The following is a 23,203-nucleotide window of genomic DNA, read 5'->3' as shown; positions in this document are numbered from 1 at the left end:
CAATTTTGTGTTCTCCATTCTTTAAGCACCGGTTTGAGCACCGTTTAAGCACCGGCACCGTTTCAAAAGTACCGGTTTGGCACCGGTATCGGATAAAACCTAAACGATACCCATCCCTACTTGGGACATTTCCATGCAAATAAAATTCCTCTATAGATGAATTATTTCACTAAAAATGAATAAAAATGACCATGATGTAAACTTCCATCTAATTTTCAGCAATTTTTTGTGGATCTTTTGCAGTTGCTAAAAAAAACCTTTATTGCGTGTTGACAATTAGCAAACAAGTTGCTTAAAGATTTTTGAAACCTTTTCTAAAACTACATTTCCAAATGAATCTGTCCTTTACTAATGTGAATGTCAGTGGACATTAAAATGAGCAATTTAAGAGACTACATTAGAGAGTTACTCAGAGTGGAGGAGTGCTAAGTTGTCAGAGTTGACACTATTGTGCCTCTTTACACAGCTGGTGATCATTCACTCAAATGAAGTGAAAAACCAATTAGTTGGTAGTAATGGAGACTTCTCTTCAAACATCCATGTTTCCGCAAGCAAACTATTAACACTGTATTTTTTTTCTTCTGCACCCTCCATTATGCTGTATATAATTGGAGCTCATAAAATAGAAAAGTGAATGCATACTCTCGCACTTTACCATGCACAGATTAAAGCCCTTCAGCCAAAAAGCAAACACACAAAAGGCTACTGCAAAAACATTTGTTGGTACGTCCAAGTGCTTTTTTCTTTCTTTCTTTTTTTTTATTCAAAGCACTGTTTCAACTTCCTGCCAAATTTTCAGTAATGTCTGACAAATATGAATTTGTACCCCATTTCCGAAATGATGGCACTTAAGCAGTGACAGTTTGATGAGTAGGTGACACTCATTTATCATCACAATCTTCTTTACTTGAAGCTGGAAACAGTGTGGAACCACATTAACACAGCATGACCCCCAGTGGGAGGAACACATGAAGGACAGCTTAGCATGTCTTTCATGCATGGTAAGCCTTGTCGGATGTATCACAGTGCTCCTCCTGTACCTAAAACAAGCAAGAGATACAAAAAAAAGGTGCACGTGTTTCTGTTAATGAGCAATTGGATCCAAGTTTTCACTTTGGAAAGGAATTCCCTTAAGTGTGCGATCCTGGAAATGCAAATGACAACACGGCTGCATATTCAAAGATGTAAAATGGAGTCGTCATCTGTCCTAATAACCCTGTAGGGTGCTTTCTGCGGATTTCTTTGAGTATCTGTACACTGAGTAGGAGGGACTGTCTAGCTTGGAAGTTGGATAATGCTTGTTCTTAAGCTTAGCAAAAATGTGAATAAATAAATGAAAAATGTGAATAAATAAATGATGATAAGGGCTTTTATTAACTGTGTGATTAGCATGTCTTGCTTGCAGTTCACTTATCTTTATTCAGTGCCTCACCTTTGTGAAACAGCCAACACACTTCACAGCTTTGGAGGATGACATGTGTGAGGAGAGAGAAATAGATAGAAAGGGGGGGGGGGGGGGGGGGGGGTAAAAGTGCAGAGACATTGTCAAGAAAACACCAAGGGATGGCTGCACAGAAAAGCCTCAAAGTGGAAGTTGTGACTCTGGGATAGTGAGACTCAGAGGTAAGTGTTCAGGCTTGGTGCTACAAAGGGCAGTATAGTGCTTACTTTGATTGAATCAATTGCTCTGTGTAAGTAGCTGCTGGTGCTGGCTTCCCCTGGGTGACAGAGAGGTCTACAGAGAGCAAACCAATCCAACCATCCATGGCAAGAGAACAGGGAAGATTAACAGAGCAATGCATCATAGCTGTAGCAACCAGTGATGTGTAGCAGACTGTATTTATTGACTCATTGGCTGTATTGATTGTCTCAATTGATGAAAAGTCCAGAGACAACAGACAGACGCACAGCAGATTATGCAAAATCAGAAAATAATAAAGGAAAGATGATGGGTCATGTTGTTATTTCATTGTATGAGTAAATTAACATTTCACAGCAAAAGCCTGTAATATCTGGTACAAGCATTCAATCAGTTAGCGTTGCTGATCATGTGATTAAGTGTTTGCTAGTAAAACGTCTAGTTACAGCACATTTGACTGGCATGAGTTATTCCATTCAAGTTAAGCACATACAGTAATGGCTTGGTAATTTACCTGGGCATGTATGTAGCTTTTCCTTGACAGCAAATTCTCTTTGACATTGACATTGTTCCAACAGCAGCAGCAGTTTATTTAACACGCCATTAATCTCTAACGACAGAAGACTGCATAGCAGCAGATGTTTGGTAACAAACTTCTGCTCGGTCCTCTGTTTTTCTTCACCCTCACTGACATGTATTACTGTGACAAGAGGAGGGTCACAAGGCAAGCAGGACCACAAAAGTCAACTGTTATTTTTGGGAATGCTTTGGCAGCACCAATTTTTTCTTCTGCCTAGATGCAGACTCGTTTGATGCACAAAGAGAAAACAGATTCATTTGTAATGCTATACCAAAACTACTCATAGTGCACCACACTGGTGCGCATGGTCGTCAGTATGCTAATGTTCAACTGTGCAGTGAAACAATCCAATTATTGAATGATGGCCACAGTACATCTTCTCTCATATGTATGCAATTAATGAGTGCAGATCAACCATAACAGTGACACAGAGTAAATTAACACTTTGGTAAACTTAAAAGGATTGTCTCCACTCAGATATAGACAACTGAAAAGATGAGCACATGTCAAAGGATTATAGTTCTATGTCTATCATGTCCTCTTTTCTCTCTCTCTTATAAAGCAGCAGAACTCTTTTAAAAGAAATAATACAGAACGCTTCATGGCATTAGCCATTGAAATAGAATATCTTTTTGTACTGAATGCTGGTGAGTGGGCGTGAGGGCAACAAACTGCAGGAAAGTAAAGGGAGAAGAAACAGGCAGAGTTTACCCTTAGGGCTCATGAGGTAAGGACACTTAACTCATCGCATGCATTGCCATAGTCAACATGATTTTTTTTATATCAGTTCTATGCTTTAAACCCAAAAGGAATAAATCATCTCATTTACACAAATATAAATATATTTTATGTTTAGTATATACAATAATGATCTGCCATCATCAAGAAAAAGCATGTCAGTAAACTCTTGCTAATGGGTACAGACACTGCAAAGACAGCCATGATTGATTGGCGTGCTCAAGCACTCTCTGAAGATGAAGCCGGACAAGATTAGTTTTAGTGAGAAGGCTGGTGGTGTGGCTGAGCCGTGCCATGCTAGTCCTGAGAGCTACGAGTTTCACTGTCCTCCTCCAGCTCCCATTCAAAGTTCTGACCAGTCATTTGGTAGAACATCATGTTAAAGGGCTTGTAGAACTTGTGCAGCCGCCGAATCACATCTGGGTCAATTTTAGGATGAGTTCTCCCTTTAGACTTGCCAAGGCATCTGGGAGTGCTGCTGTCCTCTGGCTTCTTTAGACATGGAAATCCTTTCGTTTTATTAAAGTAAAAGTGTTTGTCTGTGACAATCCGCTTCAGTCCCAAGAAGTCCTGCACTTTGGCCATCTCACCAGCAGGATCCACAATGAGCCTCTCTCCACTGACAAAGTGCATTTGGGAGAGTGGGAAATACTGCATCCAGCTCTCCAGGTGAAGAGCATATATTCCTATACGCAACGCACTCCACGAGGCATCTATAAGACCCAGCGTCCGGTTCTTAAAAGCCAGAACCTCAAAGGTGGGGATATCGGGTTTCTTGGACAAAGTCTGTGTATAGTCTGAAATGGCTCTAGTGACAGGATTACGCACGACAATAATAAGCTTGATGTCTCTTGCCATGGAGTGGATGCGCTTGGGGGCATGGTTAGTCACAAAGTAGCTTGGTGTCTTTTCCATGGTGATCTGCCCCTCCAGCGTTGAAGGCATCAGGTCTCTGGGAACAGAAACAGCAGAGGGGGAAAAAAAACAGCTTAGCATGGTATTACCCTCAACACCTCTTCCAGTGCAAATAACATACCCAAGGACAAGGTGCAAGCAAATCTGGTACATTTACTAAGCAGTGCATTATTCGAAATTACAAGAGAAAATAACCGTTATTATCACTGGACATTATGTTGTGAGGAGAAACATACAGCTAATTACATCCATAGAGTAATATGCAAGAGATAAAAGAAGGAAGATGAAACAGCAGGAAAGCAAGTATGCTCATTGCTTAATTGACTCCATCTGTGTTACTCCAGGAGCTGTTTTGGAACTTTAATAATGAGTTCACTGCATATCATTAATACTGGGGTGCCTGGGGTATTGTTTTGTCATACATTTATTATGCATGCTAGGCTCACACTCTGTGCAGGCAGTTTTATTTCTAATGCACATGCACTTCCCCGGCAGGAGAAGATTGGAATGGGTGCAGGCAGCTCTTTTCTTTTGCTCTTTCTGCTGCATTTAAGGTTAGGGGCCAATCATTTAAAGCAGCAGTGATTAATTATCAGATTCAAGGAGATAATTTGCAGTACAGTTGAAATGTCCCAGACTTGATGAATTAATCCAGGGAGTCGCAGGAAGCCATGTGCCATTGCCACCAATATTATGAGTTTCATCTCTGAGTTGTAGGATAGGCCACTGCAGAGGCAAGTATATCAAATGCACAGAGGCAACTCTTGTTTTTGCAGCTTTTATTTTTGTATCAGTAATAAAGCATAGCAATCGCCTCAAGCAAACCCTTATCAAATGTTTACACTGATGTTCATTCCAATCCGTACTGTTTTCTTTGTTTGTAAGCTATGTGATTCAGTGCTAAATTGGTACATTAAATCCTCTGTGAGACATGCAGATTATTTAACTACTAACGAATACAAGCACAGGAGATGTGTAATACACTGTAAAAAAGAAGCAGAATCCAAGCACGTAGAAAGCTGCTTCCTTCCAAATTCACCAATGTTTGCTTGGAAATGAATGTCCGAACAACCGACCAAAATCGAAATTATTTCTTCTGGAGACTCACTGATTTAGTGGAGAAATTTCCCCATAATTCTGGGATAAAAGCTATTTCCTTCTCCCTGCAATATTCTTTTTCCATTTATCTGCCCTGCACCACAAACCTACAGTTGTAACGATATAGTCACATCAATCATTTGCATCTTGGACATATTCTAAATTAACTGTTCTCCAGCAAAGAATCCAATTTACTCTGCTAGACATAAGAGCTGTTATGCACATATCGACCACACACATGTACCCACGGATACTCGGCTGAAAGTCTCACAAGTGGCCTGGTAATTGCATCTCAGTAACAGTATTGCCTTCCTGATGGGTAATTTCCCTCTGGATTATGTTTGTCTCTTGACAGTATAGAACTGTGGTTACTTCTGGGCCTGTAATGGGATATTAAACATATCTACAGATAGCATAGTGACCAGAAAGAGTATTAGTTTTCATTATATTCAATCACTTTCCACACTTCCCCCTTCCAGTAATAAATGGCTAAAGATTGTTTTAACCTTTCAAGGACTTCAGGTCTGTCTGCCATTAAACTCCAAAGTCCAGTAGGTGGTCTAATAGAGCAACATCGCCATGCAGAAAAAAAAAGTTCAGATACACACCACAGCGAATCACCTTGAAACAACCGACGTCCTACTGTATGGACATTAGCTGCAGCGTCTCCCTGGCAATCTTTGGAGCATATCCAATTGAAAGGACAGTTATACAGTGTTCAAGGTTACTTTTTTTGAAAACACAAACATAGCAGGCTATTATTGTAATCACGCTCATTGCTTGTCATCATACATTTAATTAAAAAAGCGAGCAAAAGCACATAAGCCCAGTAGCTTGTTATTGTGCTTTTGATTGAGAATCAGTCATGGACCATGTACGTCTAAAATGTCAGTTGGATGTTGAGGCGGGAAGGAAATCAAAACACTGATAAGCAAGCTAATTTTACTGTGCATTGCAAATGACTCCTCTGGCCTTGCAATCTAGTGGAACTGAAGTAAACACGAGCAAACAGTTAATTCTTACTTTTTTTTCTCTCCACATCAGCTGCTCAGCTCAATGCAGGTCATTCAGGTGGGTAGCTAAATAAAATCCATAGCGCTAAAGTGGCGCTGCTCACCATCTGTTGTTTACTGCCTCACACCGAGAACATACCACATAACATTTATTTCTTGCATTTCAACACGTGCCTAACACTTTATTTACATAGCAAACAGAAGTTTGAAGATAGAGGAAAGGTCTCTCATACCATTTGATGAATTCTAACTGTGTTGCATTACAAGTATCTAAGGAAATAATATAAAATTACTCAAAAAATCATTGTCAAGATATGATCCTTTGACAATTTATGGCATAAAAAATATTTCCATCAAATATTAACAATACATTTTGCAATCAGATACTTTGAGTGGAAGAAAGAAGTCATCCACAGTGAAATAAATTATGAAAAGACAAAATCAACCTTTAAAACAAGTTCACTTTCCAGTTGCACCAAGGTTACGTACTCGTAGGAAGGGAATTCCATTTTACACCCACTCCTCATAATTTTCAGATCTGGAGGATGCCATTTGAGAAAGTTGATTCATTAGTAAGAATGTGAAGTACATCAAATCAAATTTGTTGTGTGTGTGTGTGTGTTTGTTAAGACAAAATCTTAGTAGATAATCACAAGTCTTAGTTCCTAAACACCCACTACAACATACGTGAGCATTTAACTCGATGTTTCATTCTGTTTTGTCAAACTGTTGTGCGGGGAATATTTTGAGGTATGATGAGGTGAGGCATGATGCTCATTTACATTCCCAGATACTAATAGGTCCAAGCTGTTTATGGAGAAATGCAGTTTCTCCAGAGAAGCTTTGCTGTTTCTAATAAACTCTGGCAGAGGAATCAACGCTCCCACAGTCTCTCATTTGGATTGATCACATTTCAGCAGCAGAGTATCAATCTGCCGTGCTTCCTCCACGTCATGTCAAATACAATCAATTATTCTAAAGGAGTCCACTCATAATAAGCTGACTCCTTGGAGAGTGTACTTTGGAGAGGGGGCCAATGTTGTGGGCAGATTTGTGTGATGTTTCTTTTTTTCAATAACGCCTAAAAACTAACATAATGATATTGAGGTGTAAATTACAGGAATTCTTTGCTGTCTGCCAATATTGACTCAGTAAGAGAGAATAATCGTTTTGTCGGGGAGGTGTCAGAATCTTGTCATCTTGCCATTTATGAAGGAACATACTTGTTAGTCCTATAATAGAGAAAGCAGAAGTTGTACTCGGATTTACTAAAAATGGCTTTGATAAACCTTTATAAGTTAACCAGTGCTTAGTACAGGCAGCCCCCCCCACCCCAACAAAAAAACAAACCAGTGCAAGAACAGGCAAATGTATTACACTTACAATTGGAATTACAAATATCAGTCGAGGGTGTAAAAGCGTTTTTCATCAAAAACAGTCAAGACATTTGCAGTGAGAGATATACTGTGGTCATTTTGCAATGAATAATCCAATTATTTTACCATGAGTGACATGTTTGTGATTACAGCGGCACAAAGAACAAAGACATGGGTTTACTGCAAAGTGGAGAGAAAACAAAGGTTGGTCAAATGAGTCATTCTTTGCTTGGCTCTCAACAAGTGGATGCGTACATGTTTGGCACACAAAAAAAACAAGCCCACAGGCCAGAGCAAAGGGGTCCTGGTGGGTCTGCTGTGGAGTGGGAGGCATTGTTTTGTCACGGTTAAGGTGCAACTTTTGGGAAGAAAATAAATAGAGAGAAGGCTGCCATTCTGAGCCATCAGATCATGTTCAAGTAATGGGAGAGAGTTTGGCTTGTTTTTTGTTTTTCTCAACCTGAATCTGACCTAACCACATGGTTGTGTAGTGAAAGTATCCTTTCAGCAGCCTTGCCTTTAAGCTATTAACTGGATTTAGTTATGCAATGTACATAGAGCCACTTACAATTACAGTGAGAATATTATGTGATTTGTCATTTAGAGCATTGAAAAAGTGACATTAGGCTTTTCACATGTGTCACACCTATATACATATATTTAATGAATTCTTTTTTGTTCATGTTTTAAGTTTTACATTATAATAATTAAAGACACGTGTGCATACACAGACACAAACTTAATCCATTTATTGCTTTTAATGATTCCTTCTGAATCACTTAAACATTATGTCTTTCTTTCACTATCTTCAAATCCAAGGGGCTTTTCACACCAGAAAGATATCTATATGCATAATAGGCATAAAAGCCTTTTATTGAAATCCAGTAAAAGAGAAGATATGGTTGAATGTATTTAATATTAGCTCTGCATGCTACTTTTTTGTGTAGTAGAGTCTCAGATGCAGAGCTTTTACTATTACATTGGGCAATATGGAAATGGTTAATTTTTACTTTTAGAATTTTCCTGACTCGTTTTACGTTAAACACTTATTTTCTTTCACTGACTTCCAGTTTATTTCATTTTTTCTTTTTTTTTCTTGTTTACATTTACTGGCTGTTGTTATTAAAAACACAGATCTAGAAGTAGTTTCATGAGAAAGATGAAACCAAACCAAACTGTATTTCAAAATGCAGTCAGGTGCTTGGTAATCAGCAACGATAAATGCATTTTTATAAAAAAAAATAAATCTATACTACAACATCGTTTATTATTATTTATTCTACAATATCCCCTTTTACTCCCTTAAACTGTTTTTTGTCTGTTAATCAACTAAAATACTAGCTATTACCAGCTATTTGAAAAACCTTTAAGACTACCATGAGCATTGTTGAATATTATTTTTATCTATTTATTTTTCTTTTCACTGAGAGTTCCCAGTTTGGCTGATGCACAAAGAAGCAGCGATGAAACCAGGCCCATACTGACTGAAGAGTGTTGCTAGGTTGTTTCAAAGCTGTTTAGACAATAGGATGAAACCATGCCAAACTGCAGTGAGATTTTTTGTTCCTGTCTTTAATCATAACAGTACATTGGGTGATAGAATGAGGAACACTGTTTTAAAGTCACTTTATCATTTAATAGTACACTAAATTTATTAACTGCTATTATGTGAAAATTACTATTGGTGTGGTATTACCACCTTTTAAGAGCCAAAATAAGCAAAGCAGATTAAAATCATATTTCAAATATAACAGCTTTCTCATACTTACTAAGTAGTAATTAGGAGGTAATTGAGGGATAACTCTAAGTTAATGGTCTAGTAGCTGGAGAATATTTTGTGATGAATAAGTCATTAATAAGTGACTTATAATTATTTCTAAAGAGTCATTAAGCTACTAATGTGCATAATAATGGTAAATAAGTACACCTTAACATGGACTCCTATTGAACTATGAACCAAGTTCTAAATAGCTTAAACACATTTCAGATTTAATGCTGTTTGTCATACAAACTGTTGGCTTTCTTCTCAAGTGCATTGCTTTCTTTCACCTGCAATGCCATGATCACGGAATATAGACTGTATATCTGTCCACATTTATCATGCTGTCTTTACAGATGCACCACATTCATTAATTAAATGCAACATTTTGAGCCTAGCGGTCAGAGTTATGCTAAATTGTTGAATGTTAATATTGTCAATCTTTCCTCAGTAGAGATTAAAAGACAAGCAAATCATGTCTGTAACATGACAAGGAGAGCAAAACTGCTATAGCCTCCCCACTCTAAATAAGCCTATTATACTTGTACTTCTGCGGGACTGTAGACTTTGAGAAATAGTTGAGGACAGAAGTGACAGCTGGTCCTGATCAAACCCCTATTCCCCACCCCCTTCCTGAGATCCCCTAAAGACCATCCCATTCCAACAGTGGGCAAGCCAGGTACTTCTCTGCCCACATCACCAGACTGCAGTGCTGAGATCTGAAGCTGTGCTCAGATGCCCTTTGGACATAAAACATCATGAAATAAAGTGTGGCAATGAAGCAGACTATGAGGATGTTTGGAATGCTGTACCGACCTGCAACATTAGTACATAACAGTGTATATGAGCCAGAAAATAAGTCTATTTTTAACTGTATTAATGTCTGGGAGAGAGAACGGAAGCAATCTTATCTCAAATCAAACTTCAAGGATATTGCCTTTTTTTTTTTTCAACTTCACTGTCTTGTCTTAACATTGCTGGCTATAAAAAGGAACTGATTTCTAATCATAAATCTCGAAATAAACACACAGTACATAACCCAAAATAATATCCTTACATAATGGCTCATCTGTGGTCTAATAAAAAAACAGCAGTTTGCCACTCCTCTGAAAGACGATTGTCTCCTTTTATTGTTCTTTACTTGTTTGTTTATCTGTCTTTGAATGAACTGATGAGAGCACTTCAGACAACACTCATTCAATTTGATCACAATTGCCCTCAATATTCCATTATTGATGTTGCCACTACAGAAACAAGTCTATGTTATGTGCTTGTCCCAGCACTGCTGCGCCACTTTCACATTCATTTATTTACAAAGTTGGAGCACAAGCGAGAACACAACATAACAACCGCATGCAGGTCAATGTGATATGATAATATCAATGTTAATGAGCCAGTGGACAGAGTGTGACCTCAAAGTTGTTGGGTTTTTTTTTTTGCATTTAATACTTTATGGTATTTATGTTAAAAATGTAAAGCTCTGCATTTTCTTCTGTGTGGAACAGAGGGCTTTTCATTAGCGCCTGCCTAGCCCAACTTAATTCGCTTACACCGTTGAAACCTTACCAAATGTCTAATAGCTCAACGAAATGCACAAAACAGCAGCTCTAATTGAAAGTCACACCTGAATACGTCAAAGTCAAAGGCTAAAATTTACATCCTGGCTATATTGCAGATCCAGCTCAGTTAAGCAGAACCAATTAATATGACAGTTTGAACATGATAGATTTCCTTGCCAGAGAAAAAAATGGGCAACACTTCAGGATCCAATCAGTTTAAGTTGACCACAGACAAAACTTTGCACTTGTTTGGCTGCATTATGTAAAGCAACCTTTTTATTAAAATGCTCATTATTTTTGATTACATAACACATCCATGAGCTCTTTCCATGCTTTTTCTAAGTGGATTTATGAGGTAGCTGAAGTGTAACTTTTGATAAAGTGTCTGTCAGAATGACAAGACTGAAAGGCATCAATTATTGTGGTTAAACAAGAAGACATGAACATATGAGCTGCTGCATGTTGTCAGATCAACGCCATATGACTGATGAAAGAAATAATGTAAAATGGATAATGTCACCATATTTGCATGTGTGGCTGATATAACTTAATATAACCGGAAAGCACAAATTGTATTTTATGTAATTTTGAGTATAATATGTAGGTCTTTGTCAGGTATACATTACAGACACTGTTGGTCTGCATTACTCATAAGTACTCTGGTGAAAACTTAAAAGAAAAGATTTGATATCCAAATGATAGATTTTTGGCAGCTCGATCAGTTAAACACCTGGACATTTTCCAGAAATTACCTATCAGAGGCAGTATTTTTTCCTACTTTTTTCTAATTTCCCCCCCCCCCAACTTATTATTAGGCTGTAGGTCAGCATGACACTACGAAAAAGAAGACTGCACAAACTCTTACTTTCTGTGTGCAAGACATTACCCTAACACAGACAGAATTTTGACGATTTTCTCCTTTTAGAAGTTTGAGTTAACTCACAAAATGTCAGGATGAATATTATGAAAATTTGAAAGCAAGCAGACTTTTTTACTTTTGTCTTTTCTCATGTTGTAAAAATCGGTAATCTTTGCAATGAAGCCTTACAGAAATGTCAGTGTTGGGCTCTGTTGATTCTATATAATGCACCTTATTCACACATTACAACAAAGGACGCAAGTGACTGAGTTGAGTACTTGTCTATTTTCTCCCTCAAGCGTATGTGTTAAGCTGGCCACAGTTGTCATAGCTATAAAAAATGAATAATGAGCAATATAGTAAATAAAATGAAACATGTATATAGTAAAAATTAAGTCACTGCTGAATTAGGTAGGGGTTATTGCATTCAAAGCGAGTATTTGGTTCACTGGTTCACCATCAATTCTTTCTACATGTATTTGTCTTGATGCTTCAACCCAAACCTAAATAGCACTCTTCAGAGCACATTTGCATTCATTTCTTAGTTACTACACAGCAGATATTGAAATGCATCAATAAGAAATCCAGCAAAAGCAAAAGTGTGTACTGCGTTTCCTTTCTTGCCTTTCCTGTTTAACATTAATCAAGGACTTCAGCGGCTCCAACAGAACTGCAGGAACACCACACATAATGGCATATAAATGCTGCATGAAGCCACTTTCAATCTTGGCAATCCTGAACATTTTCATTCAAATAAATGTCTGGAAGCCCCCATAAATCACTTAATGTGGTATCACAATCGTAATTAAGTGTGTTGCTGACTGATGAAAAATGGTGCAGCATATTTATATTTGGAATATTACAAATCTAGTGACTTTGCCAAGAGACAAATGCTTTATTAATTTATTGTATTAAGTTATTAATTTGCACACCAAATATTACCAACTGCTACAGCTTCACATTAAAAACATTAACTAGCAAAACAAAAAATTGTATTGTGTTGGACTAAGAAGGTACAACGGATCCGCTAGCTGATCCTCCTGTTCGACTACAACCCTGATGTCAAAGTATCTTTGGGCAAGATACTGAAGATTAAAGTGTTGTCAATCCATCAGTGTGTGTGGATGTTAGGGTAAAAGTGCTGAGGCATAAAAAAGCACTTGTATAAATGGTAAATTAGGCTAGTAGTAAGAAAGTGCTTTGAATTCTAAAATTGTGCAGAAAATTGCTATAAAAGTATCCATCCATTTATCAGTTATGAATTAGAAACAGAAAAGGCAATGTGTTATTTTACATATTTTTAGACTGTGGATCAGTTTCACATATCACAGCGAGTAAAGGGACAAAAAGGAGTAGACCTAAGGTATTAAAGTTCGTGTTTTTACTGTCAAATCTTTAAGATTGCTTTTTTTTTTAAAGCTTGAAGTTGTGCAGACCCAACTAATAGTAATTAAGCCTATATTTGCCAGATAATTTTCTCTGTAATTTGCATTTAACCAACATTTTAAATTGGGTGTGTCCTGCCACATTTCCACACTGGCAACCCAGTATCTCTGCATTTTACATTGCAATTATTGGTGCACTTGAAAGGGTTAGAAACAATACTTGTGATATTTCAGATAGAAACGAAACTCAGTTTTCAGAAGGATTATTGTCTAAGAACAAAAGAAAGATTCGTGGTGAGGACAAATACAAACAATAAAAATACATTTAAAGTGCAGGTTTAACTGTCCAGTTTTAAACTGTAGCTAATATGGAATACACTATGACCCACGAATCTCTTCATATAGTTTCTATCCTTGAGTTTTTAAGTGAATTCCTCAGTCAACTGTGGTGCAAAATTTCTAACCTCAAAAGAGATGAGAAATGCCTCTAGCATTTAACTGTCTTTGTGCCTGAGCCAGTGAGGACGAGGTCAACCCATACGGAAAAGAAATAGTAAAAACTTATATGTGATTACTCATGAAAGTGGCCACTTTCGCATTACTTTCATACATTGTTTTAGTAAGTATCCAAAACTTACAAGTTTCATTATATAATTTTTCAAGGGATCTTATATCTGTTTTCACACTTATATGCTTTTCATACAAGTTTCACACAAGACAGATACAAACTTTATAAGATTTATATATATCTTTTCCATATGGGAAGTCTTAACACTCATTAACACTGTTTTATCTACCAGGTCCCTCTTTTCTATTTAATTTCTTTCAACATAAATTAAATCATTGTAGCAGTTTTAAGATTCATAGCAGAATTAACACCGTCACTCTCCGTCAGTGATTTAATTGGAATGTTTACGTTTTGTTTTTGTTTTTTTTTTCTTCTCGTTTTTTTTTTTTTCCCTCCTCTCTTTTCCCCCTCTTGGTTTTATGCTGCTCACCCCTGTCCTTGGTTTCTTTCTTTATTCCTTTCACTGCCTCGATCACCTGCTTCGACACTCATCCACAAACATCCTTTATTTCGACACATACGCACCATGCGCTCAACGGCAGCACATTTACATCAGTCAGACAGCGCACACAGTCATATAAGATACACACACACTTAAGCCAAGCCTACTCATATTAGTAACTATGCATACACAAAGTCAGACTCAGGGAGCATCTCGCCACACATTTTTTCTCTCTCTCCTTCTCTTTATTTATGAACAAGTGACGTATTCTCTCCACCTGTCTAAGCGACGCACACAGCATACATCCCTAGTTATACACAAACATCTATGGGTACACTGAGGTTCATTACATGGAATATAAATGGAGCTGGCTCCAGAGAAAAGAGGTTAAAAATATTTAACCAACTCAAAAAACTACAGGCGGATGTTGTCCTATTACAAGAGACCCACAGACCTCTTAGAGGTTCGAATGAACTTAAAACACCTGAGTTTCCCAATGTGTTCTCAGCTTGTTATAATTCTAGACAAAGGGGAGCAGCAATTTTAATACATAAAAATATTAATTTCACAGTACTCGATACAGTTATAGATCCAGAGGGCAGATTCTTAATCATTAAACTATCTATACGTGATAAAAAGCTATGTATTGCAAGTGTATATGGTCCAAATGTTGATGATCCCTCATTCTTTCACGGTTTTTTCAGTGCACTCTCTGAACACTTAGATGGCACACTTGTTCTTGGAGGTGACCTCAACCTTGGACTAAATGAAGACATGGATAGGCTCAATACAGTGGGAACTCAGCGTAATTGGCAGTCCACAAATATAATCAAACAGTATATGAGTGACTTTGGTCTTTGCGATGCATGGCGCTCCCTTCACCCCACCAGTAAGGAATATACTTTTTTCTCACATGTCCATCACTCCTACTCTCGTCTGGATTATTTTTTGGTCAGCAGCTCACTGCTGTGTGACATTTCAGACACTGAGATTCATCCTATAGCTGTCAGCGATCATGCTCCTGTATCTTTAACACTAATGCACAAGAATAATACTACGCCAAGAAAAAACTGGAGATTTAATATATCACTACTTAAAGATGAAGACTTTATTAAATATTTTAAAAAAGAGTGGACTTCATATTTGGACTATAATGACACTCCCGAAACATCAGCTTCTGTTCTATGGGAAGCAGGGAAAGCTGTGATGAGAGGTAAAATAATTTCTTTCTCATCACATAAAAAGAAAAAAGAAAACAAAAATATTCAGGAATTAGAAAAAAACATCAAATCACTAGAAGAAGCCTACGCGTCCCACCAAGATCAGGAAACATTGAACAAAATACGCAAAACAAAACTAGAATTAAATGAGATAATTGATAAAAAAACAAAATTCTTAGTACAAAGACTACGCCTACAAAATTATGAACATGGTAATAAATCCGGTCAATTTCTAGCAAACCAGCTAAAAATAAATAAAGAAAAAACAACTATATGTGCTGTTCAAGATTCATCTGGGAACACATTATATGAACCGATACAAATAAACAACATTTTCAGGGATTTCTATAAAACGTTGTATTCACCACAAATAAACCCATCTAAAAAAGAAATTGATCAGTTTTTGGACAACATAACATAACAAAATTATTGGACACTCAAGCAATGGCACTGGATTCACCACTGACACCAGGTGAACTCCAGGAAACCCTGATAAGTATGCACAATAATAAGGCTCCAGGTCCAGATGGCTTTCCTGCAGAATTCTACAAAGAATTCTGGTCGATTCTAGCACCAGTTTCCTACAGAACGTTGTTGGAAATTAAAGAAAAGGGCAGACTTCCATCAAATATGAATTCTGCAAACATTAATCTCCTGCTAAAACCAGGCAAAGACCCTGTATATCCCTCAAGCTATCGTCCAATATCCCTTATAAATGTAGACCTTAAAATAATCTGCAAAGCTCTCTCAAAGAGACTGGAGAAAATAACCCCCCTCTTAATTCATCCTGACCAAACTGGTTTCATAAAAGGTAGGCACTCATCAACAAATACACGTAGATTACTTAATTTGATAGACTACTCATACAGTAAAAACCTAGAAACTACAATATTCTCTTTAGACGCAGAAAAAGCATTTGACAGAGTTAACTGGAAATTTCTATTTGCAACTTTACACAAATTTGGTTTTGGATCCTCTTTCATAAACTGGTTAAAAATATTATATAATTCCCCAACAGCTTGTGTTAGAACAAATGACCAGACATCCTCCAGCTTCTGTCTCTTGAGGGGCACCAGGCAGGGATGCCCACTCTCCCCTTCACTATTTGCAATTTTTATTGAACCACTAGCAGCAGCAATTAGACAGAATTCAGTAATTAAGGGCATAAAATGCAAGAACGTGGAACATAAAATCAGCCTTTATGCGGATGATGTGTTACTCTTTCTCCAAAATTCACAAACCAATATCTCTGGGGTGATTGAATTGATAAACTCTTTTGCAAGAATATCAGATTACTCAATTAACTGGTCAAAATCTACAGTCCTACCGATTAATTGCTCCTTCCATAATTCCTCTTCTACACCACTGCAATCGGGAAATATAAAATATTTAGGTATTAATGTTTCTCCCAAGCTTGCAGATCTAACTAAATTAAACCATATCCCACTTTTAAAGAAGGTAGAAGATGATCTGGCTAGATGGAAATGTCTACCCATATCACTCATGGGAAGGGTTGCCGCTATAAAAATGATGGTCTTACCAAAAATAAATTATTTATTCTCAATGATCCCAACTAAACCGCCACAAGATTGGTTCAGATCTCTAGATTCATGTATGTCCAAATTCCTTTGGAAAAATAAACCCCCACGTATAAGCTTAAAAACACTACAAAAGACCAAGGATAAAGGAGGACTAGAACTGCCTAACTTTCAGCACTACTTCTTAGCCAACAGGCTTCAGTTTATCTCAGGATGGCTAAAACACACCCTCTTAGATGAACCTTGGCTAGATGTAGAACAAGCACTCTGCAATAATCTAGAGATCTCAGACCTACCATTTATCAGCTCAAACATCCAACGACATGAATGCTTTAAAAGCATCAACATCAGCTCTTCTCTGACAGCATGGTGGGAGTTTCTAAAATTGACGGCGTCTTCATTAATCCCATGCAAACGTACACCTATCTGGAACAACCCTGACATATTACAAAACAATAATATGATAAACTTTTCAGATTGGAGTGATAAAGGAATCAAATATTTAGAACATATACTAGAAGGAACAGAATTTATTTCATTTGACGGACTAGTTACACAATATGGGATCAACAAGAAAAGATTTTTAGAATATCAACAAATTAAATCCATAGTAAAAAAGAAATTTAAACCGGGTCAAGTTGAACTACAAACACCACCAAGTGTGGTTCAATTTCTTACTCTTAAACCCCCCAAATTACTATCCAAAATATACAGAATGCTTTCTAAAACAGATGAATCAATATCACTTCCTATTGCAAAATGGGAAGCGGATTTATCAGTTAACTTAGACCTAAACTTCTGGTCTCAGATTTGCTTAAAAACCTTTCATCTAATTAGAAATCCCAGTCTTCAGTTAATTCAATACAAAATATTACATAGAGTGCACTATACAGGTCATCGGATGTTCAAGATGGGCTTTTCGTCTACCAACAACTGCTCACACTGCCAAACCAATTCACCGGACAATTATATCCACGCTCTTTGGTTCTGTCCACCAGTTCAGAAGTTTTGGCGCGAGATATGTGAAGACTTATCGAAGTGTCTGAAATGTAACATTCCAACTTCCCCCTTAGTGTGTTTGTTGGGCAGCTTAGATAATGTCACTTCAGAAAAGAATATCGCCCATATGGTTTTCACTGCCCTATGCATAGCCAAGAAAACAGTCCTCATGAACTGGAAAAATAAAAATAATCTTAATTCTAACCAATATAGAAATTATCTATTAGATTACATTAGTCTTGATACAGCCTCTGCCACCACATCAGATCAATTGCTCTGGGCTCCTTTGATCAGCTCCATCACCTAGTGGGGGTGGGGGGTCATAGTTTGGTCCCGCCTTCACTGTTGTGATTGGTGTGGGGGTAGGGACAGGCTTAGGGCGTCGGGGGGTTCCCCGGAGGCATCTTCCTTGGAGGGCTCAACCCGGGGTAGCGGTCATGTCCGGTTAGGGGCTCTGTTGGCTCTCAGGTGACTGTTTCCTCGCGGCTGCGTGCAGCGGGGCTAGGGGAGGGTCTGTGCTGACGGACGTGGGTTACTGACCTGGTAGCCTGGCTGCCCCTGGGTGGGTCCGGGATGGGCGTGAGGTTCTGGGGGCGCTCCGTCTCTGGGCTGGGACCCGGACCGGGCCTCGGGGGCTTGGGTCCTGGTTGGTGTGTTGCCGGGGTTGTGGGCGGGTGGGTGCATGGGGGCCCAGCCCTGGAGCAGGGTGCCGCCGGTGCGTCGAGCCACCTGGGGGGCTCTTCAACTGGTGGGGGAGATTGTCACATCTTGCAGGAGCTTTCCTCTCCTCAGGAGCTCCCTCTGCAGGAGGGGGAGATACAGGAGAGGTGGAGGAAGATCTCAGCCTGGGTGTTTATTGTCTTATGTAGTCTGGAAGATGAGTGGATGGTGGGGTGGGTGCAGTTTTCTCTGTGGTGGGGTTGGGTGGACTGTCCCGGGCTCTGTGGGGCCGGGCGGCGCTGCTGCACTGGGCCCGGTCTGGATGGGCCTGGGCCCCCTCTCCCTGGCGGGTCGCGGAGTATGGGGGTGCCTACTGGGGTCAGCGGGGGAGCTGGCCCCAGGGAGGGGTCACTTGCCCCTCCCTTCCTTCCCTCCCCATCTCCAGCTGCCTCCCTCTTCCCGCTCCACCACAACCACCCACACATGCAGGGCCTTGGAGTAGGGGCATGTCACCAGGGTGCAGAGGATGCTACCCCCCCCCTCTGTCCCCTTCTGGCTGCCTCTGCCTCAATTTTATCCCACAACTTAGACATTCACATTACTCACACTCTCATTACACATACATATAGGATCTTGGGGGTGGGCACGATACACGGAGTCCAAAGTACCATCAGGGTGTACACCCCACCCCTGGCATCGTTGCCCACCTCTCAATTTTAAATACACGTAGACATTGAGGGCTAGCAGGAGGGACCATGCGCTTACCTGCTGCTCTCTGGCAGGTAGCTCCAAGCCCTCCTGGGTTTTAAATGCACCTTAGAACACACATGCATCAACATTACAATGAGCGGGTGGAGGGAGGTTTGGAGTCTTCTCTCACCCCCATTCTCTGCGACCTGCTGGAGCGGGAGGGCTAGTAGGAGGAGGAGTTGGCCGTCCGACTGCGGTCTGAAGTGTGGAGCCTTCCTGCTGCTGCGGAGTCGGGGCGGTCTGCCTCCCCCCACCGCAGGGAAAAGGGAAACACCACCTGGGTCTGGGTGCAGTTCCCCCCTCCAGGGGCGGGGGCACCTAGACCCGGTTTGTAGAGTACGCTTGGGGAGTGTGATCGTGTGTACAACGTCTCTTTATGTCTGTCTCCACGTTGGTTGAGTGTGGAGTAAGTGCATATGAGAGCATGAGGGTGGGAATGGATGTTTGTATCTGTGTGTGCCTGTATGTCTGTGTCTATATGTCAGGTTGGGTGTCAGGCGCCACCTCTCTGGGGACATCTCAGGCCCTCCAAGGTTTGGAGGCCTATCTCCCCCTACCACCACTTCCCCTGCCAGTGGCGGACCCCCTCAGACATCGGTGCGTTGGTGGTTCTTTGTGTCCGGGGATGGGCGTCCAGGTACACACCGGCTCACTCCTTGGCGGCCGCTTATCGGGGCCTGGAGCCTGGGGCTCGCTCGGGCCACTTCGGAGGTGGGGTGCCCCCGGCCTCTCGGCCTGGGGCTCGGTCACTCAGGCGCAGCTGGCTGCCGGCGGAGCTCACGGGCGCGTCACTGCAACTCCCCCTGGCTTCTGCTCCGCGGCTGCTGAGTGAGCCCTCATCTGGGACTCTCCTCAACTCTTTCCGGGACAGTGGCGCAGCTGCCCCTCTGTTGGTCTTCCTTGGTCTCTTGTGTTCTGGGGGCCTCTGGATGTCTGGAGTTTTGATCTCCTCCACACCTGCTTCACGCCCTGGAGGACGGGGCTGTGGCCCCCCCACACCCTCTAGCAGATTATTACATGAAGGAACCTTAAAAAAACAAAAAACAAGCGCGTCCATGCTCACAGGTGTACACACGGGTGATCACACCCACAAACTACACCCTTTTTGGCTCCTACCTCAAAGCACACTGTGTTCTGTTGATCTTATGTGCTGCACAATAATGTTTAACATTTAGTATTTACTGTCATATTCCCATATATCATTGTGATGTTGTTTATTCTATTACTCTTGTTCTCTTCTGCTTGCTTTCTTTTTTCTTTCTCAGCAGGTGATCCAGGTGATTGATATATGCATTTTTTTTTCTCTGCCCGTTCTGTTGGTTTTTGTCTTTTGCCCTTCTCCCCCGTCCTTCTTCTCAGCTGTTTCTCTTTCCCTCTTTCTTTCTCCCCTTCTTTCCCCCAGTCAAGTCTGTCCCGTATTCAGTAAGTGAAAATAAAATAAACAATAAAAGGTGAATCAAATGGACCATTACGGCAAGGCTGGGATGGTCAGTTTGGTAAAGTAAATCCGTTGGGCATCTTTCTTTGCCTTTAGACAACAATTCTGATGGCAAAAGAGCCAAACGGGACAGGCCAAAAAAAAAAAAAAAAAAAAAAAGATTTATAGAAAAAAAACCATTAACTGATTAAAAATATCACTTAATTGCAATTCCTCTGTATTTTCTCTGTCTTCATTCCTCTGTCTCGTGTTTGACCTCCTGTTATTGTTGTGCCCTTAAACAGGGGAAATAGTGAGGAGAGGTGAAAGAACGGCACAGACTCGCAGCTCTCACTCGTCTGTAATGAGTTTCACATGCAATACAACCAAAACAATATTCTTATGGATATGCACTCAGTCTCAGGACAACTGTGTCCAAACTAAGTCACTATTGTTCGCTGCATTAGCTGATGAGAATGCTTTAGATAACATGAACTGTAGCATTAGACAAAAACATCTTTTTAACTTGCACATGTTAGCTGACACAGTCACTAACTTTCCACAGCAATGAAATAATACTTTAAGTGCTGCATGTCTTTCAGTAGTTAACTTATACAGATAGTAACAGAAAAATCTTCACACAATATGGCGGAGTAATAGTGAAAACTCGCATACACAGCAACAGAGGTTAACTGGAACTTCTCAGCAAAATAGTCCGCAATTCACATCTTTCGCTAAAATGAACAATGATAATGACCTAATAATCAACAGTAACACATGCTGCCACGTTTATACAGATCTGTGCATGGCAGTTACCTTAAACAGGGGAAATAGTGAGGAGAGGTGAAAGAACGGCACAGACACGCAGCTCTCACTCTCACTCGTCTGTATCCGGTTGTTCAGTCTGACGTCACTAGCCGTGTCTGGACCTAAACTCCGCTGCAGGTCCACATATCAAACGATCACTATGGCATTACTGAGAGTTGAAAAACTGTCTAAAGTCTTTCATCTTTAATAAAATGATCAGCGTTCTGCTCTACCAGGTGTAACAATTGAGTTTAACATCCAGGCATCCATGAAAACGGAATTTATGACATTTAACAGAGTTAGAAGTTAGCAGGGCGTTAGCTCGCTAGCTTCTATCTAAATACAATATAGCATGTCCTGACTGCGGGGTCTTGGAAACAAATTAAAACGTACAGCTCTGTTATCACTTCCAGCATATATGAAGACAGAAAACTAAACAGCAGTGACGTTTGTAGGGTTACTGAAGTTGGGCTAGCTGGTATATAATGATGTGCTACGTGACCGCTAGCGACACAGCTATGTTAGCATAATATAAACAAGCTAACTTTTTTTCCACTCGATAAAAGTTAACGTGAGTGTTCTTGGTGGTCAGGAACAAATGTAATCGCATGGCAGGATGCTGTAAAAGGACCAAACTTCAGCCAGGAGAACAACTGAGATAATCCATCCACAATACGAGGTTAGTCATTCATATACTGCTGCATGGGCTGGGCTGTACTTAGATCCTAAGGTTTTAAAAACTGAGCTTAAATAAATGATTAGCAGTAATAAAAGCAGAGGGAGGTCAACAGTGATCACTGACTGTTTTAGGAGCTTTTTGAGATCAAATAGAAGAAAATACATAACATTAAACATGTTAACAACACAAAAGCCATATTAAATGCAGACTACTTTAGGCCCGGAAGTAGGATTCGTTGCGTCATCACTGAACAACCGGATTGAGTGAAGGAGGAGGTGCGCGAACCCACCTACTGGAGCCCTGAGGCATTAACAATGGATCGACGCACAATCAACCCTGGCAAAACTTTCACTACTTATCTCCCTCTATGTTCCCACTGCATATTCTATTCGAAAACAGTCAAAGCAACAAATAAAACATTAATAAGGGCATGACATGAAATGTAAGGAACAGAGATGTACAACTTCAAAACTAATCAAATTTATGATCCACCACATTATGATCATATGATCGGCAGCAAAAACACATGGTAGTTGCTCTGCAACATGGATCCTGATCCTACTCTTTAAGCTTTGGTGCAACTTGAAAGACTTTGATCAAATTTACAAAGTAAAACGTGCAGTATTTGAAATGTTGGGTCAGCAGTTCATAGCTGCGACTGGCCAGCAACTAAAAGTGATTATCTCTCTTGAGAAAGGGTGTGAGTCTATTCTGTCAGGAGAGTGTGGCAGCCTGCTGGTGTGCGTGATTTTAGATGACTTTGGGCGATGTACCATTGCTGATAGTGCTTTGTAAACATTGTATTTCATTTTAAATATGGTGTGACTCATGTATTTTTATTATGGTCTGTGTCTTTCACATCTTGCACTGCACCTTTGTCCCCATGTTCTAGGCATTTCATATTCTGTATATACTTCTATATTTCAGTGTGCATGTGGCAGCTACGAGTGCTTGAGAGTATATTTCACTTTTGTCTCGCATTTGGAAAAAAAAAAGCCTCTAAGATTTTTGCTCCCAACAGGCAAAACAGAAAGCAAGAAAAGAAAATAAGGGAGGCATGAAATAAACTGTATCTATTACCTGTGTTTGAGAGATTTACCCACTACCTGTCTCTGCTTATACACGGTGCAACAGTGTGTAGTGTGGTGCAAAAGCACCTTTAATACCAATCAAACAGAGCGGCACAAATTCTTTTAAGCTGC

At 39.9% G+C, this 23,203-nt stretch overlaps 1 protein-coding gene across 1 annotated transcript in view; it reads right to left on the bottom strand.

Moving 5' to 3' along the window:
- Nucleotides 1-1,820: 1,820 nt before the first annotated feature.
- hs3st4 (heparan sulfate (glucosamine) 3-O-sulfotransferase 4) overlaps nt 1,821-23,203 on the bottom strand; it is a 95,240-nt gene continuing 73,857 nt past the window's right edge. The window contains exon 2 of the mRNA XM_004552210.3: nt 1,821-3,909. Within this exon, the coding sequence (XP_004552267.1) occupies nt 3,255-3,909 (655 nt within the window). The 3' untranslated portion in view covers nt 1,821-3,254. The remainder of the gene's footprint in view (nt 3,910-23,203) is intronic.

This window comes from Maylandia zebra, linkage group LG4 (assembly GCF_041146795.1).
Source record: "Maylandia zebra isolate NMK-2024a linkage group LG4, Mzebra_GT3a, whole genome shotgun sequence".
Taxonomy (NCBI): domain Eukaryota; kingdom Metazoa; phylum Chordata; class Actinopteri; order Cichliformes; family Cichlidae; genus Maylandia; species Maylandia zebra.
This window is presented reverse-complemented; position numbering and strand designations above follow the sequence as displayed.